Raw genomic sequence first — 19,084 nt, 5'->3', positions numbered from 1 at the left:
TTATCTGGGCACTTTCACTTTTCCATATATAGGAGCAGCCCAGGGACTGACAGATCAGGCTAGGTAGGGATACAGACTTCAGGCACATGCATACTCCTTGCATGCATGCACAGATACAAGCCCATGCTGAATTCACACGCTGAAATTCAAGTTAGTGTTACAGGTAGCAAGTGAAGACGGTGACAGTCCTGCTAATAAAGAACCTTCACCTTTAACAGAAGGCACTAAAAGTAGAACTCTTCAACCACATTTTAAAATAATCCACCTGGAAAAGCATCACAACCATGAATGGGCCAGTGGATGGTTTATGTGATTACACGCTGGATGATGAAGGGGCTTTCATGTTCACATCGGAGTCAGTAGGAGAAGGACATCCAGGTAAGAAGCCCACTGTGGCAAATACATAAAAGAAAAAGTATTTTCATTTTAACATTTTAAAAGCCTGAAGAAGTCTTAGAAAGAAGTTTTAGAAGCCTGAGGAAGTTTTAAAAGCCTGTTGTTAGTCTTATAGAAAGTCTTTGTAACAGTGATTTTTACATTATTTCCATTGGACCTTTTCTACATAGTGTATAAAACTGCTATAGCCAGCAGTAACTGCTATAACTAGAGAACTGCTACAACTAGGGTGCTTCCAACAGGACTTCATGTGCCTTTGCTGGGTGTGGGTTACAGTGGGGAGGGCAGTGGGGTTCATGGTTGCTACTCCTTCCTTATCATCTGATTTTTTTTTTTTCAGTAACACTGTGGAGACACTACTGTATCTGACAGTTCTGTATCTCTGATAGACTAGAATTTCACATATGGATAAGAGTGCATAGCTTGCTTCTCAAGTTCCATATCCTTAGGGGTCCTGTGAAACTGCCTTATATATGCTATGCTCTAAAACTGTCACCTATGACAGGAATATCTATGAGCAGGCTATTTTAAAGCATTTAAAAATCAGTGGTCCCACCAGCTGCATGTGGCAAAGTCACTGATAGATTTCCCCCCATTTCATCATCTGTGTATAAATGCAACGTATGGAATTGCTTAAGCAAATAGCAGACAGTTATTTGCTAAAATTTATGTATGGTCAGCAGAGCTGAGTTTGATTTTATAGAAAACAAATATTCATCTACCCTAAGCATGTACCTTTTGTCAACAAGTGTTCCCCCAAATGAATCCAAGGGACAATAAACTCTTTGATGTCCTGAAAAGCGTATTTATTTTAGAACGCAATTTGGCATCCTGTACTTTGTGCAAGGTTTTTTTTCAGATATGTACTCAGGTAATGTAAGTAAAGCATAAATGGTTGATGACATAGAGAACAAAACCATCAGAAGCGAGAATTTTATATCGATAATTCTGGTAGTCCTCTATAATATTAATTATTAGTGCAGGTCAAATCCATGGCTGATGCAATTGAGTCCATTGCTGTCAATTTCAAGGCAGCTACATCAGGTTAAGCCAGTTGGGGTTCTTTCTGATGTAACACCATCAGAAAATGACAACCATATTCAGTCCTTGGGACACAGGTCCCGTCTCAAATTTGTGTATAATTACATCCAGCAGCTGTAGAACAACATAGTTTCATGGAAAAAATAACATTATCCCGTAAGGTGATTTTAAATTGAACAATGATATTTCTGAAGATGACAGGTCACAACTGATACTACTCTCATCGTTTTCTAATCCCCTTGGGGCAACAATAGGTAAGTCTCAGAACAGGAAGAGATGTAATCCAACTTAGTCCCCAGGTTTAGCTTTGTCCCTTAGTTTCCTTTTCTTAACCAGTTCTCTTTTCGTTTTGTTTCTTGTTTTAGAATTTGACCTACTTTTCAGTTGTTATTCACATTGCCTTCTTTATTTCCAAAAACCCTATTGGCTCTCAGTAAGCCTTCTTTTAAGTCCTGTTAGCATTGTCCATCTCTGAAATGGATGTACATTTGAGAAAATGTTATCACTTGTTAGATTTGTATGCAGCATCTCATCTGGCAGAGCATGCCAGATCTCCGGGTATTTTGAGATTTATAGACCCAAGAGATTGGTTGAAGGAGTGGAAAGTTGAAATTTATTGGACTTTTTCAATTCTGTGATGCTTGTATTTTTCTAAGCAGCATAGGTCTTGATATAGAATACTGAAAACCCAAGCACCCATGACAAAAGAAAGAACCAAATCAAGTGAGAATAGGATGACAGTAAATAACTCTGGGTGGTCCTGCAAATTCTTTTTCCTGAACACAATCCGGCAATGGGTCTTAATGGTCTCATAGACGTGTCTAGTTTCTGACAGCAAATTGTCCTTTACTTCCTGGCCAAACCACCTTTTTCCTGGCTATGGTTTTACTCTAAAAGTGTAGACATGCCATTAGCTTTTTATCACCCAGGAAAATCTTGGCTGTTTCTTAAAACTGGGACCAGCGTCTGAGGCTTGGGCTAGTTGGGCTTTTGATGTTATCAGTAGCGCTAAACTTCTATTGTGAGTTTTGAGCTCCTCTGTTTCATATCAAATGGATAATTTGCGTGTTCTTGATTACTTCCCTTCTGTATGTGATAGTATAATTTTGCTAGAGGGCATTATGTGAAGTAAAGATCCTGAACCAGATCCTTGTCTGGTGGAAATTTGAATTGTTCTGATTATATTAGTTGAGGATTGAATGCACTCGTGTAGTCTTCCTTCATAATAAACAAAGCAGGGGAAATTACATACTTATTTATTTGAGTATATAAAGCTGCCTTGTATCTGTGCAGTACTTTAAAGCTTTGTGTAATTAAGAAGCTCAGATTCCATAGAAGCAAGTAATAGCTGGCAATAATTATCATATAGGCGTTACCAATGCTCTCCAAAGAAACCCAGAGAACTCTGTTTATCCCATCTTCTCAGTCCCACTTCTTCAAAACAATGTGGGTATAAAGTTTTGGACTCCCTTCCAGAAGGTCTTTAAACTTGGCATTTAGTAGGGTGAATTCCAATCTCTCGGAAGATTTACATATAACCTCCTTCTTTTTAATATAATAAAAACACATGAATAACACGTTTTTTTTCTTAGCTTTTTTTGGTCATTGTTCCATTTTGCTTCATCCAGAAATGTCTGTCCATGCTGCACAGTGGTTTCATTGTGCTTTGAAAGACATTGTGTGTTACTCTGATCCACAATGTCTTAGAGGTGCCAAACTGCTTAGAATTAATTCCTTCCCCTTTCTGGTGTGGCATCAGGTGGACTTCCCTGCAAACCGAATGTCATTCAGTTTTCCAGTAAGTATCAAGGAATCTCTTTTAAAATATGGGAAAAAAACATCTGCTAAAAGCACCTTCAGACTTTCAACTATGTTAAAAACATGCTTGTCTTCTGGATGTCCACAGAAGAAAAATTACACCCACACACCCCCAGGAAAACAAACCAGAACAAAAAACAAAAACAGAATATGCAGATCTTCCCAGCCAGTTGATGCTTGCATGTCTGATGTCTAACATTATATATACTTAATATATGTAATTGTTCTGTAAACTGCACAAAGAGAACATGTAAGATAAGCTGTTTAAACAGTGCAGTGTTAACACTGAAGTGCCACTGCCATTTTCAATTAGCACTCCTGAAGAGTGCTTTTAAATAGCAGTCCTTTTAAATAGGAAAAATGTAATACAGCACAATTCAGCTATATGAAGTCCTTCCAGTGAAACTTTTTTTGTTTGGAATGTTTATTTTTCGATGAAGTGTTCAAGATAAGTATCTATGGTTATTAACGGTTCATTTTTCATAAGAAAACTGAGAATTGCTCAGTTTCTCATATTTTGAGTGCATAATTTCACCTCCAAGTGCTGTTGACATAAATAAGGTATCCTTAAAAATAGTGCTACCCAAAGTGATTTTGATCACAGGTTTTTAAGAAAATAAACTTTACCTTTTGAAATGTTTAATGTTTATTATATTTACTGCACGATCAAAGCCAGAAGTGTGGTAGTACCTGTTTGCGGTTTCAAAGGGTGGAGCTTTTTGAATTAAATTTTTGGTTGCTACTGTTGTTCATAGATTTTATTTTTGATGCATGCGTGGGGAGATCCCAAGAACTTGCAGATATAACTGATTTTAGTTACAGAACATATAATTTTTAAGGATATAGCACTACTAACTGTTATGCTCTTAATGTAGTCTAGATTCACATAATAAACCTACAACCAACTATGCAGAAAGATGTTTGAAGATCCTCCTAATTTGTGGAGATCACCTTTGTTGTTGAATACCTCCTTTACTTCATAATTTGACAACTGGGCATTTTAATAGGGTTTATCATCAGCTCTCCTAGACTCATTCATTCCTTTTATAGTTAACAGGAGCAAGTTTTATGGACAGTTGGCATGTCTGCCATAAGGCTAGCTCTGTGGCATGGTTGGATTTCTTAATAAGAATTGATGGTTTTCTAATACTTTCCTGTTCGTTCAAGAAATCCTTAGACTAGACATTGCTTTTTCAATATTTATCTTACTGGATAGTAATTCACTTTGTAAGGATATGCATGAACTGCATTCTTACCTATTGTAATCAATGTTTTAGATGATAATGCCTCACCAGAAGTTATCCCTTATGCCTTCCCTGTGTTTTTTCTTTTTTTTCTTTTTTAAAGATAATAATAGACATATTCTGTCATATGTAGCAGCTATGAGAGAAATGGGACAGTTGAGATGAGGAATTTAAATAACAGAATGAAAGGCGCACAAAGCCTGCTAAGTATTGCTAAATATAGAAATGCCTGGTTTTATTTTCTATTAGAGACCTTTCCTAATAGACAGACCTTCAGTATGATGCATTAAGCAGCTGATCATCCTTCTAGATTTCTCTTTCTGGTTTTGATATTTGTGTCTGTATTTGTCAACAAAGGTGTCTAGTTGCACCAGGATTCAGATCTTGCACCAGCAATCAGATCATGCATGAATTATCAAACTCATTTGTCTGAGCCTATTTTAATCCAAATTGGTTATTTTCAGTGATTGAAATTGTCACATAGATTTTAAAGACCAGAAGGTCTTCTGATATATAATCCACACTGAACTTTATACACAAATAATGAAATTTCATGTAAGAATTCTTCAAACATATTATTAAACTATGGCTGAGTTTCATTCTTACTTTTAAAAAGATTTCAAAAGTAAGTTTTGAAGGAATAAGGGATCCTGCAGAATTCTAGATGGATTTGACTTTTTGAATCTTCATCTTTCTCTATTTTCAAGCTATCAAGTGTAGTTACATTATTGCCCATCAGACAGAAACTTTTCCCTCAGTATACTATCTTTCAGGTTTTTAGAGACTGTGACCCAGTACTGTTATTTCCTCAAGTAGGTTACCTTTCCTTCAGCCTTTCAAAACTAGATTGATCTTGATTAATTTCATCCTTTAAGGCACACTTTTCTGATTTTGAGATGTTTTTCTCAGTCTGTCCTAAAAACCTCCCAATAGCTTCTTATAAGTCCCCTTCAAATAAGGGGGCTTATAAAAAAGGTGGGAAGCAACTCTTTGCTCAATCGAATAATGACAGGATGAAGGGGAAAGGTTTCAAACTAAAAGAGGGGGGATTTAGATTGGAGGTTAGGAGGGAATTCTTCACTCAGAGGGTGGTGAGGCACTGGAACAGGTTGCCCAGAGAGGTTGTGGATGCCCCATCCCTGGAGGTGTTCAAGACCAGAGGTTAGATGAGGCCCTGAGCAACATGATCTAGTGGGTGGCATCCCTGCCTATGGCAGGGGGGGTGGAACTAGATGATCATTGAGGTCCCTTCCAACCCAAGCCATTCTATGATTCCATGATCTTTAAATACCACCACCAAAATCGAGTATTCCTGGAGCAGTCTCGCTGATTCTATTATATGAAGATAATTCCATTTTTGTGGCTGACTCCTCATCTGGCTTACTATCATGAGCTTCTCAGAGTAACACTTCGCTAAGATAAGAGTCTCCAATTCTGTGAAAGTAGACTATATTCTTTGTTCTCAAATGTTTGATGTGCTATTTCGTTGTGAGGGAAACAGAAAAGCTGCCTTTTTTTTTTTTTTTTAACCAATAACATGAAGTAGTGTAGATACTAATGATGTACTTCGTGAAAAAAAAAAAAAAGGCATGAAAACATCTTGCTACATGCACTTGCTGATTTTACTGCCTACTAATGCTCCCTTGAGACATTTTCAGGGAAGTTTTAGTTAAGAAATTAATTTCAACCTGCAAAATCTACGTAGGGTTCTTTGTACTGGATAGGCGCCATAAAGAAGAATGGGGACAAATTAGTAATGGGATTACTTGTGTTCCTCTTGAGTGTTTTGGAAAGTCTGCATATAATAAATGTTATATTACATACAGGCAACTTTTACTAGTATGGGACATTGACATCTAATGCAGATGAGACATGCTTCATGTAGGACAAGAACAGGATAAATTTTTTTATGCCATAGAAACTTTGCATGATGAAAAAAGACTGTACAGCAGTCTTAATCACTTGGAGTTTACTGCAGGGCATTGGACATGCACTAAGAAGGTCATCCTGTCCCAGTTGCTCTGCTGTCCCACCCAGGTAATCAAAACTTATGTATTTTCATCTTTTTTTTTTTTTTTTTGCTTTTCTGCTTGAAAATATGGCTTTATTGTCTAGTACAAAATTGAAAATGTGAAGAGAGCAAGCAGAGATACATTTTAATCAAAGTCCTGCTACCTTTGTCCCCAGTCTTGCTAAACAAGGTTCATTTGGAATTCCAACTAAATTGCAAGAATGGTATCTGATTCCTGTTTGGTAATAATTGTCCCAAATTTAGTAATCCACATACAGTCCTTGTGAGGCTGAATGTTCCACTGCAGGCTACATTTGCTAAACATATTTTGTGTTCATTCTTTTCATATCAAAGTGGTTAATATAGGAGATGAGTGTCAGAGTCAGATTAGTTATCTAGTTTCTGATTTTGTCCCTCTTATCTAAATGTACACCTTCCTTATGAGATACCAGAGAATTTATTTTGACTTGAGATTAAATGTAGAAAAACTCAAATGCCATAAACATGGCTTTCCAACAGATTGGGTTGCAAATGGCAAAGAAGAAGATGTTTATTTTGCCACACAGCATGTTATGGCAACACCTAAACATTGTATGCAATAATAGACATTTTTTTTTAGAAGAACAAAATTAAAATATATAAGAAATATTACAATTTTTAGGTGATATGCATTGTTATGGATGCTGCTCTTTTGTGTTCATTAGATTAGCTACATTATTTGATAAAGATTCATTATTCATTAAAAAGGTAAGAAGAAGAAAAAAAAAAAAGAAACAGAAAAGATAAACCTGAGATGAAACCTTTGTAGTTGGAATGTCACTGAGGATATACTCAACATTTACCTCAGGCAGACATTAGTTGGTAGCCCCTTCTTGTTTCCGTGTTTGCTCCTCACTCACCCATCTCAAGTGGGATGCAGAGATTAAGAGCAGATGACATTGCAGGATGGTGGGAAGCAGTGAGAAGAAGCAAACCTGAAACAGGTGCTTGACACTGAGCTGTGTATTATGTGTAGTGATTTAAACTATTAATCAGGCTTTATCAGCTGTGTAACTCAGGTAGAGTCTAACTTTCTGCTGGGGAGATGGAAGTTAGTGGTGGAATATTACCTTCTTGTTAGCATACTGCTGTGGCAGACAAGGAGAAGGCAAGGAGTAGAACGTTACCTCAGCCTCTCAGGTAATTCTATGCATAACATACTTGTTTCACACTGATGTGCAGAAAATTACAGGTGAGGTTGTAGTCAGTTTACACCAATAAGTAAAAGTTTCATCTATCTATTGGTTTTGCTTGCAGGATGTTGCATGTGACTTTTTTATCTAGTTTGCTTAAATACTTCAGTAGTAAGCAATAAAAGAATTCCTTACTAAAGCACTTACCTACTCAAATGGATGCAAACAGTCTACATTTTGTATTAAGTACCCTGGTTTGAATAACAACTTTGATGTCTTGCAGATAAAATCTGTGATCAAATCAGTGATGCTGTACTAGATGCCCATCTCAAGCAGGACCCAAACGCCAAGGTTGCTTGTGGTAAGTTGTTTGCTCGTTTGCTTTAAGTCATTACCCAGTCACTGTTCTTTTATTTTTGATATATGTGCAGAGAGCATGAAGGTGTCATGTGCTAACTCATTTTACTCTCAAAAAATATGTAAAAATTAAAAGTCTTCAAGAGAAGGAGAGACAAGAAGGAACAGAAGTTTTTACAAAGGCTGAAGCCTGGGCAGGTAGCAGAAGGATAAAATACTACAGAAGGACAGACAAGATTGTTGATTTTGTGTGTTGACTGAATATTCTGAGAAACAGATTGTATTTCATCATGGTGGATTTTTTAAAGAGTATTTGTATGTTGTTAAAAAGTACATTTTGTATGTTGTTGAAAAGTACATTTACTATATTTAATAAAGTCCTCATTTTTCAGTGTTAGACCCTGTAACTGCTTGTTTTCTTGATACCTCTTCAGACAGAGTTGTACCATCAACCCTCAGCTCATTTTCCTAGTTCATTTAACTAAACCCCATCGTCAAATTCTTCCTCCTTGGACTGAAGGCATGTTTTCAAAATAGATAATCACTGGAGAATTATTTAGCCTCAGAATATATCTTAGAGTGATTAAAGATTAAGTGGATTTAAAAATCACAGTTTAATACTACATTTCCCTAAACGACTCTGCATATCACTGAATCATGAAAGAAATTGGTTGTGGAAGGAGCTAGTATTGCCAAAGATATGACTGAAAAGTACGAATACTGTATATATCCAGTATATTTCTCTAAATCACCATCATCACAAACGTAGTTGTTTGTCTTAGTGGGCTGGTTATTCTGCTACTTTAATCCTATTTCCATCTCCCTTTTCAGAGACAGTATGTAAAACAGGGATGGTGTTGCTCTGTGGGGAGATCACATCTCTTGCTATTGTGGATTATCAACGAGTTGTCCGAGATGCAATTAGACACATTGGCTATGACGATTCAGCTAAAGGTTGGTGGAAAATCTTAAGAACTCCTTGAAGAGCAAGCAGTAGGCAACTGCAGACCAGGTCTGTCAGCACTTCCATAAGTGGGCTTTAGTAAGCCTGATAAAAACTGAATATCCTGTGTGAAAGCTGCTTATGTGGTGCTACGTGATACGCTTTCTGGCTTTATCCCTGTAAGTAGAAAAAAACATCATATATTAGTTAAAACTGAAAAGGAGAAGGCAGAATCCACTTTTATCCATGAACGTGAGCCACAGAATCTACCACTAACCCAAACCTGGGAGAACATGAATCTGTTATTTAGCAAGCTGATTAATGCATTTTGGTCAGAAAGAGAGGGACGAAGAAAGTTAGTTCATTTTGTTTTATCATTACGTATTTGCACTGCAGTAGCATCCAGAATTTTCAGGCAGAGAGCAGGTATTCACTGTACAAGGTTCTCTATTAGCTCTGAACAAACTCCTAGGCTGAGCAGTCCAGGTCAGGTTTGTGCGTTGTATAAATGACAGAAAAGACAAAATGATTTATATATCAGACACATTCCATCATCTGATTTGCCATATATCTCTTTATACACTATGGGTGTTCCAAAGATGCTGTTAACAATAATTACATCTTTTAAGGGCTTTTATTTAAAAACAGTTTTTTTCCTGCAATCCTTCAATAGCTATCAAATTTCCAGGGAGAATGTAGTGGGAGAATATTACAGCAACACATCTGCAAGTTACCTCTATTATGACATAGCAGCAGGGCTTTCAGAACATACTGTCAAATCCATTACTTTGTAAATCTGATTTTTACCTTAACAGCCTAATGATAAGGGCAGATGCAGTGACCCAGTAAAAAACACCTGCTATGCAGAAGTACACAAAAGGGTAAACCAATTGCACACAGACATATTGTTTACTTCTCTATTTAGCCTACTTAAAAGAGGGTGATGAGGATTCTTCAAATGGATCATACGCATATGGACGTGTATGTATGTTTTATTGGATGAACATGAGTTTAGTTAGCAGTTAGCAGTAGTTACAGTTTTAGAAAATGCTGGATTTGGAGAGATGCAAATTACTCTTGATATACCTAGTGAAAGGTGGAAAATTTTGCCACAATCATATGCAAGTCTTTGAATTTATTTTTTAAATCTTCCTTTTGGTCTTTGAAATTAATGTGAAGTCATTTCCTACTTCCAGATTTTCTGTGAGACTCAAATCCTATTTTTTTTTTTCTCTGTCTATGGCTCTCACACGAATTCCCATAAGAGATTTAGGTGCTTACTCTACATGTATTACAAATAATGTATCAGGGAGCAGATCCTTCAGTTGCTGTAAACAGCAGCTCATAAGAATTTGTAAAAAAAGGCTTTCAACATTGTTTATTTAGGACAGGCTCCCAAAGAGTCAATTTTTTTAAAAACTAGTTTTCTCCAGTTAGCATTTCCTAACCTGAGTTGGCTTGCCAATAGGGTGCCAATGCAAGAGAAAACAAACAGTAACAATCAATAAAGGCGACCCTGTATACCCTATCACCTCCTCAAAAGAATGAAAGTGTTGTATTGACAACAATTTAACAAGAAATAGTAGTTAGGTTGTGAATTCTGGATGTGGTATCCTTCAGAATGAAAAATGTGTTGTATGGTTACATATTACTTTCCTTAATTGTAACAGAAGAAAATAATTTGCCACTGTTCTTTTTTCTAAATAGGCTTTGACTACAAGACTTGTAATGTTTTAGTGGCACTGGAACAGCAGTCACCTGATATTGCCCAGGGCGTTCATCTGCACAGGGATGAAGAAGATGTTGGTGCTGGAGATCAGGTACACATGACATCACACCTGAAACATTAAAGCTGTTTGAATGGAAAGAGCTTACCCCATATCATTGCCCAGTTTTCTAAAACAAAGCCCATCTGAAGATTTGCACACTTCCATCTTGGGCTAGCCCAGAATAAAAAACATATCTTTATTAAAACAGTTGGAAGTTGTTTGAAGGCAGGCTTTTAAGTGGTGTTTGTCATGATACTCCACAGAAGTCAGGAGAGCTCTGTCAGTTTGTACTAGCTCGGAATGTGTCCTTCAGAAATTAACAATTTTTTTTTGCTTATGTTTTTCATGTTTTTGTTAAGGAGTTTTAGATTCCTCAGACCATTCATCTTGCAGCCCGATTTGTTTTGTACGATGGAATAAACAAAAGATCTTACCGCTTTCACAGAGCTCTTGAGATTTTACACAGCAAAAAATTAGGCGATGCTTCAACTGTCTGCAGCATTAGTACAATGAAGGCAAATATGCCAGAGTACTTTTAATTCTCCTTTATTTCCCAGAGGCAGAGATCTGTTTTATTATAGTAGGTGTTCCACATAATTAAGGCTGTCCAAGCTGTGTTTCTGTGAGCTAAATAACACATGTAGATAATTAGTGTGTGTTCCCAAGAGAAAGATGCTAACATAAAAACTCCATAACCTGACTGATGCCTGTATGAATGAGTTTAACATTTACAGTAGTTATCATTAGTAGTAATATCTAGTTTATAACAATGTTTTTGAGAACCATAAATGGAGATATCAGAGTCCAGGAGCCAAGCTAATATTGTTCAAATAACCCTTGAGGACTAAATTAAAATGTTTTTATGCTGTCATGGGGACATAATACTACATAAGATGAAAAGACACCTGACTTTCTTTGGCACTTTCATGGTCTCCATTCCTGTTGAATATCTACCTCTCTTTATTATTTTTACATCACAACATATGCTGGGTGAGGAGAAAGAAAATCCTACTAAGTGCTTAACAGATGATAATGTGATGCAGGGAATGTGACTGCATAATAGTAGAAGCTGTGACTAGAAGCATGCGGTATTGCAAATCTCAGGCAGGTACCTTAACTGTTGAATAGTACTTCTTTTATGCAACATCCAAATTCCATTCCACTGAAATGTCAGATGTGAGCTGCAGTAGAAGTTAGTGGCAGTATTCATACATAAAAGCCTCTACAACCTTTCCAGACCAGGAAGAACACCTTTTGTATGACAGAATAGCCCTGATATTGTTTTGCTCAAACAGATCTTTTCTTGATGAAACTTTTTTCAGAGAAACTTCTCAGTCTTTGTCCACATTTCTAGCCCAACATGGAAATGTTCAGGCCCTCAGTAAAAAATTCTTGGAATGCGGTTTGTTTCTCATTACACTGTAGCATGCTGGAGCCTGATCCCAGTTTAGGCTTCTTGGACTGTAATGTAAAAAGTAGAAAGTAAACCTGAGGGTACTGTTTACTTTTTGTTTCAGATGAAATCTCATAGCCTTTGGTTGTGGTGCTTTTTAACGGTAATTGAAGTATCTCTTCTCCTCCTATAGGGTTTGATGTTTGGTTATGCAACGGATGAGACAGAGGAATGTATGCCTCTAACAATTATTCTTGCTCATAAACTGAATGCCAGGTTAGCAGAGCTGAGGCGCAATGGAGAGCTTCCTTGGCTGAGGCCTGACTCTAAGACACAGGTAAATATTGCCATCATGCTGGTTTCTCTCTTTTACCAACAGAGTAGAAATCCAGTCACTTATGGATAGTCCAGGTCATTGAAAACTATCACTTTTTACTTTTGCAAAATGTTATATGTTTTTAAAGAAAAAATCAATGGTGTTTAGAGTATCAGGATTGCTACTGTATAAGCTACAAGTAGCAGATAAAGAACTTGCAGACTTATGATAGTCTCTTTGACTGTTGGAAAATGGTTAACCTGTATCAGAGTGCTAGATGCATTAACCATATATGGGTGATGGAATATTTAACCCTTTAGATCTAAATGCTCGGTGCTGGTTGAAAAAGTGACAGGAAATTTGAAGGATTTATTTGTATTTAGGGATTTAGACTGGCCTTTTTTGAAGATGCACTAAGAATGTAAATTTTTGAGGCTTGGGAGTTTAGCTAGAAATCCCAACCGAAAGGCGCATTGTGGACAGTTTCATAGAAAACCAAATTGTCAATATTGGGTCTTTTTTTCCTCACCACTGCAAAAATGAAGAATGAAGAAGTAGGGTTCATCCCATGGCAACAAGGTGGGCAGTGATCATTATAATATCAACATTGACATTCTGCTGCAGTTTTTCTCATGGAATAGCATAGCATGAGGTTTGATGTATATGTAGCTACAATTTATGGTAACTTTGGATTGCCTTTTTTCCCCCCCCCTTCTCCCTGCTCTATTCAGGTCACTGTTCAGTATATCCAGGAGAATGGAGCAGTCATCCCAGTGCGCGTTCATACCATTGTGATATCCGTACAACATGATGAAACCATTTCTCTGGAGAATATGCGCAAAACCCTTAAGGATCGTGTAATTCAAGCTGTTGTCCCTGCAAAATACTTGGATGAGAGAACTATTTATCACCTTCAGCCTAGTGGACGTTTTGTTATTGGAGGACCTCAGGTTTGTATCATATTATTTTGTTGTTTTTATCAGCTTGTCATTGTCAGTGGGTGTGTGCCTTAACAGAAATGCTCAGCTCGTCTGGCACATCAGTCCTAAGTTGTGAGAAGCAACCAGCTTATCCCTATAATTTTGTGTGTCATTGGTATTCTAGACTATGGACAAATGGAAAGCCAAACTTGAGCTGTAACTTCTAGAAAATCAACCTGTGGCAATCATGGCTGCATGCCAAGCAGAAGGCTACACATACGAAATTCTTCAGCTGTGCACTGAATTGCACCCATTAAAAAATGCAAGGCTTTGAGGTGTGCACTAAACTGCACAAATTTTAAAATATAGTATAATTACCTGTAAGTCAACCAGCAATACCTTTCCTACTCTTGTGGTGGAACTGTATTGCTTATGTTTGCATGTACAAACATAGGCATGTTGCAGCGTATGTCTGCAGCTTTTTAAGCCTGGGATAAGTTTCCTTAGTGTGGGTCAATCTGCTTGTGTGTCCCTGGCCTTACAGCCGCTATCATCACCGGACTTGCACAATTTACGATGTGTTGCAGCAATCAGAAAATTACTGTTTCTTTCCTTGTCTGTTATGTCTTGAACTTTCTGAGTACCACTAAGTTTTATTTTTAATAAAGCAAGCTATGGAAGGCTGTCTTAAACTGCAGCTCCATTCATCTAAGGAAGACGTGTACCTCACTTGGGGATTTTCACCTTATGTTTCCAAGCATAGTAGCCCCTTGAATTCTGGCTGTGCCATAGTCAGTCATTTTGCTGCTATCACCATTTTCCCAAAAGCAACACCTGCTGGTAGTATAAGGACGTCACAACTCATTGCGACAACTCAAGTGACTTCCACACAATTTATTTGTGCTCTTCAGCCCCTTTAAACAGAAATGTGCTTTTTTTCTTTTCACCTGTCCATTTCTCTTCCTCTCACTCACTTCTGCTGTCAAGTCATAAGGGCACACAAGGTATTCCCACTGCACCTGTCTGTGCCATATTCAGAAATTAAGGTTTGAGTCAAACAGAAGAACCCCAGGAGGACAGGGTCTTTTAGGCAAGCTCAGCTATCTGCAATTCAGATTTTCATCTCACTGTTTTCTTAGCAGAATGGGACAAACAGTGCCAAAGGTTTTATTCTGTGTATATGCTCAGTCTTTCTAAGAAAAACTTTGTCTTTCCACTTGTGTTTGCTATGCAAACATTCCAGCAGTTGAATTTTACTGGCATGATATTCTGTAGAAAAAGAATTTTAAACCTGCCCACACAGGTGGGAACTGAATGTCAAATTTGACTAGGTTTCCATTCACACCAGAACACTTAAGAATTTATTAAATAAGGGGTCAGACAATTAGTCAGGTAGTGATCAGCTAACCAAGATCGAATTAAAATATCAAATACTTATAAGGAGCAATCAAGATAGCTGCGCAGGTGGCTAGAAGGTTGTCTGTGTTTCCTTATTTAATATCTTACAATTTTTGTATATAAGTATCTGTTCTAATGTTTCCTTCTCAGTTACGTTTAACGGCATTTACTCCATACCTGTTCTGTATCGTTTGCATAAGAGTGTAAATATTTTGAAGCTGGAAATGTGTTTTTAGCATATACTTGTATGGCAGTCTCTGTAATGATACTGCACCAGAAGTGCTGAGTGCTAGCCTCCATGTAGTGGTGTATAAGGTAGCACTGGCATACCTTAAATTAAAGAAAAAGACTTAATGTACACACAACTTCAGATTTTGGCCAAAAGATATGAAAGCCTCATCTATTTTTTTTAGCCCAACATAAAATCTCTCAGTGGTTCATATATGGCATGTATTTTGTTAGCAATGTTCTGTATTCGGTTTGGTTGTGGTAGATAGATTGCATTTAAACCAAGGCTCCCATATTGTTCCCATATTTTTGAAGCAGGCCCTGAATGCTCTAGCTATCTAGGTGTAAAGCTTTTTGGTTGGCTACCAAACACTAGTCATGAATGGCTTATTTTACGAATCTGGCTTTAAAGAGCATTTATAGCCACTGTTGCAGCTCAGTGAGACGAGTTAATTCCTTCAGCTATCCCACAACAATCTATAAGTGGAGAACTTATATATGCATTGTCTTCTGAGGGCTGCATAGTCTTGTTTGAGAGTTATAATAAAGTGGATTGTAAAATGGCCCAATTCTTTTACTGATTCAGGGTGACGCTGGTGTTACTGGTCGAAAGATCATTGTGGATACTTACGGTGGCTGGGGAGCCCATGGAGGCGGTGCCTTTTCTGGAAAAGACTATACAAAGGTGGACCGATCAGCAGCATATGCAGCCCGTTGGGTGGCCAAGTCCCTTGTGAAAGCTGGGCTCTGTCGCCGTGTTCTGGTTCAGGTATGTTTTGTTCTGAATGTTGGTTTTCTCCAAAAGATAGATCATTTTCAGCTTTACCTTGAACAAATGTCGTACAAGACACTGTACTAGAAGCTGTCTTGCTGTTGGATTTGGGGCTGAAGAAAGAAAGATGTTGATGTGCTTGGTTCAAGACCGCTGTAATGTGGCTAATAGCGCATCGGCTTCTTGAAGCTGGGACATTTTACTTAGCTTTCATTTTATCGGCTGTTTTTCTAGACACTTCCTGAGCCCTTAACCCTCTGACACTTACTGTCATGAACGTGGGATGACTAGATAATGAAGAGGAAATTTGTCCAGAGACATCAGTATTTTCAAAGGTTTCTTTTTTTTTCTTTTTTTTTCTTTTTTTTCTTTTTTTTTCGTTTTTTTTTCTTTTTTTTTTTTCCTACAAATACAGATTATACAATTATACAATTACAGGACATGAAGCAGAGGCCTTTGGTTTCCTCAGAAGGATCAGGAATGAGTGCTTTGGTCTCTTGCATTCTCTTGCCCAGCAAAGTGCCATACTTGATAATTGCATTGTATTTTTGCTGTAGGTGTCTTATGCCATTGGAGTAGCTCAACCACTGTCCATTTCACTATTCACATATGGAACTTCACAAAGAACAGAGAAAGAACTGCTGGACATTGTGCACAAAAACTTTGATCTTCGGCCTGGAGTCATTGTCAGGTATGGAATCACATATATATGTAAATATCTTGGCGATCACATCTTAGAACTGATTACTTGAAAAACCATTAGATGTTACAATTTAATAATTAGCCTCTTAAGCTAGCATGGAATTGTTCTATGCGCTACAAAAGAGACTTTTTGTCAGACTTCATAGTTGATAGTTTTTATGGATCCACCAGTGTGCCATATCTTTAAAGATGACAGCTGTTTTCCAGTTTCATACACTTTCAGCCTTTGGCCTTATATAGTCTACAGAATTGAAATGAATAATTTTTTTATTCCAAGAATTTTAACTTTGTTGTGAAAAAGAAATATGTTTTGTTTTATGAAAGGAAATAAAGATACTTATTTTCCATTAAAATTCATAATTCTTGTAGCCCTAAAGTACTTCATGTTTAAGTTTTGTTGTCAGTTTTATAATTCCTATTTGAACATGTTCACCAGTGTGTTTGCATCTCCAGAAAATGCCTCCTAGATTGAGGGCGTGAAATGGGTATCAACATCAGGATTTTATTGATAAATACCATGATTATCATAATGTGAAGAATTTTCTCATCTTTTTTATTATTCACAGGGACTTAGACCTAAAAAAGCCCATTTACCAGAAAACTGCATGTTATGGTCACTTTGGAAGAAATGAATTCTCATGGGAAGTGCCTAAAAAACTTGTATTTTGACACTTGCTCTCTATGTTTAAAAACACCAAGGAAGAGAAGTCCACTAATGTGAGGATGCTTCCAAAAATCAAATCCGACCGCTTTGTATTCAAGAAATGGAATTTTAGATTTTAAATGGAGAGAAAGAAAAGGATATTTTCTTGGAAATTAATTTTTTTAACCCTCAGTGTCTTTCATTATCTAAGATATAAAAGACAGAGTCTTTTTTAATCAGTATAAGACAACAAAATGCAGTTTACTTTTTATTGCTGCTCTGTTGGTTCTTTTGATAAAGGCAAAGTATGACTCAGGTACTCAAACCAATGGCTGAACCTCAAACCTTTCATGGGCAAAGGAAAGGATGACTTTCCCAACTCTGACTAATGGTCAGCAGATCTCTTGCTTCTAATTAGACAGTGGGAAATCCTGGGGTCCAATTTCCTTACTGGAGTTAGCATTGCATGCAACTGGGGGTTGCTTTGATGGGAGAAGGCTGGATGTCACATAACTGTATCTCGGCCTCATCTGTAGAAGATGTTAACATATACATAATATTTAAATCTTCTTCACTGGGTATGTGCTGTTACTGTTGTGTTTCAATTACCTGTGTTTTTGAAACGTGTTCTCCTATAAAACAATCATACAATAAAATGCTCTTTCCTACCACATATGCCTCTTTTTTCCTGTTTTTAATGTTACAGTATAATGGTTGGCTCCACTTAGCCTCTTTTACTCTTGTAGGATTGTAGTTTATTAACAAAATTGAATTTTAGTATATTTTGGAATTGTGATATAAAGTTATTTTTCACTATATGTGATAATTGGTTAGTCTTTCTGATTAATAGAAACTTGGTGAAAATGTATTAGATTTTTAACTCGTATGTTTGCACTTGACAGTATTCTCTCCCTTACTTTTTACTCCCAAATATTAGGTTACGTTTATTGTATTGCTTACTAGGTTTTATGTGATTTTGAAATAAAATAAAGTGAATAGAAATAATTGCAAAAGCATTAAAAAAAAGTATATTGTGAGGTTAAAATTTGGACCACTGCCCTGTCCAGCAGTCTCTCACCGAAGAACTAGCCGCTAGATGGCTGTGTGTCCCTCTGCAGCTGAGGGAGCAAGTCTGCAGAAGGTATGTCCCCATTTGTGCCCGTGCTCGGCTGCTCGGTCCTGGTACCAGTACACTTACTCCTGCTGGAGATGGTGATGCCTCGCCTCTTACCAGCTTTAGATAACCAGTGTATATGGTGAGTTAGTTAGGTCACTTAACCTTAGCTTTATGGTTTGGTTTAAGCAGAAGCCTGTTAGCTCTTCTACACTGAAGTCCTGCCACCCCACGTTTCTCTCCAAATTCACTGTCTTTGTATAGTGTCACCAAAACAGATGTTGAGGTGGAGAGTGCCTGACTGATGATCATTAAAGAAAAGCTGCCATTTTCTCCTTTCAGTCCGTCACAAACATAACTTTGTCTGATCAAGCCAGAAGCTTTTCCACTTTATTAATTATACTAATGTGCTATATGAACTGTGAGTTGAGCAGAACAAGTAATAGGTTTAGGTGTAGCATCTGATCTCCTTGGGACTTAGAACATTAATCAGACCTGTGGACACATTTTGGCAGAAAAATATGTTAATGTACAGCTGCACCTTAAATAATTGTCAAAAATTTCCCAGGGACTATTTCCCAGCTGCATATTGTTCATCATGCAAGGAAAAAGATTGTTGTGTGTGTCAGCCTCAAAAATATAAATTGTTTGGGTCCAGGTCCGATCGGTCTGCCTAGAAACATAAACTTTGGCCTTCAGTATTAAAAAGCTGTTTTGCTAATGAACTTTTACCTATCAGTAATGTATACAGGGACTTTTTACTAATTAATGAGGATGTCCCTATTCATGCTGCTACAGAACTATTTTGTGGAAGCGTGTTATGGTTCAACTTACAACCCTTTATCAA

At 37.2% G+C, this 19,084-nt stretch overlaps 1 protein-coding gene across 2 annotated transcripts; it reads left to right on the top strand.

The window, feature by feature from the left end:
- Nucleotides 1–17,794, top strand: MAT1A (methionine adenosyltransferase 1A). 2 transcript variants are annotated; one of them, XM_080596414.1, is made up of 9 exons: nt 1–378; nt 7,966–8,043; nt 8,871–8,993; nt 10,690–10,802; nt 12,338–12,481; nt 13,192–13,410; nt 15,593–15,775; nt 16,336–16,469; nt 17,047–17,794. In XM_080596414.1, the coding sequence occupies exons 1-9, from the start codon at nt 285–287 to the stop codon at nt 17,147–17,149; spliced, it is 1,191 nt and encodes a 396-aa protein (XP_080452540.1). In that variant the 5' UTR covers nt 1–284; the 3' UTR covers nt 17,150–17,794. The 2 variants fall into 2 exon arrangements, with proteins under 2 accessions (XP_080452540.1, XP_080452541.1); XM_080596415.1 differs by lacking the exon at nt 1–378 and adding an exon at nt 6,483–6,536.
- The last annotated feature ends 1,290 nt before the right edge of the window (nt 17,795–19,084 follow it).

This window comes from Anser brachyrhynchus (genome assembly GCF_964034855.1).
Source record: "Anser brachyrhynchus genome assembly, chromosome: 6".
NCBI lineage: Eukaryota > Metazoa > Chordata > Aves > Anseriformes > Anatidae > Anser > Anser brachyrhynchus.
This window is presented reverse-complemented; position numbering and strand designations above follow the sequence as displayed.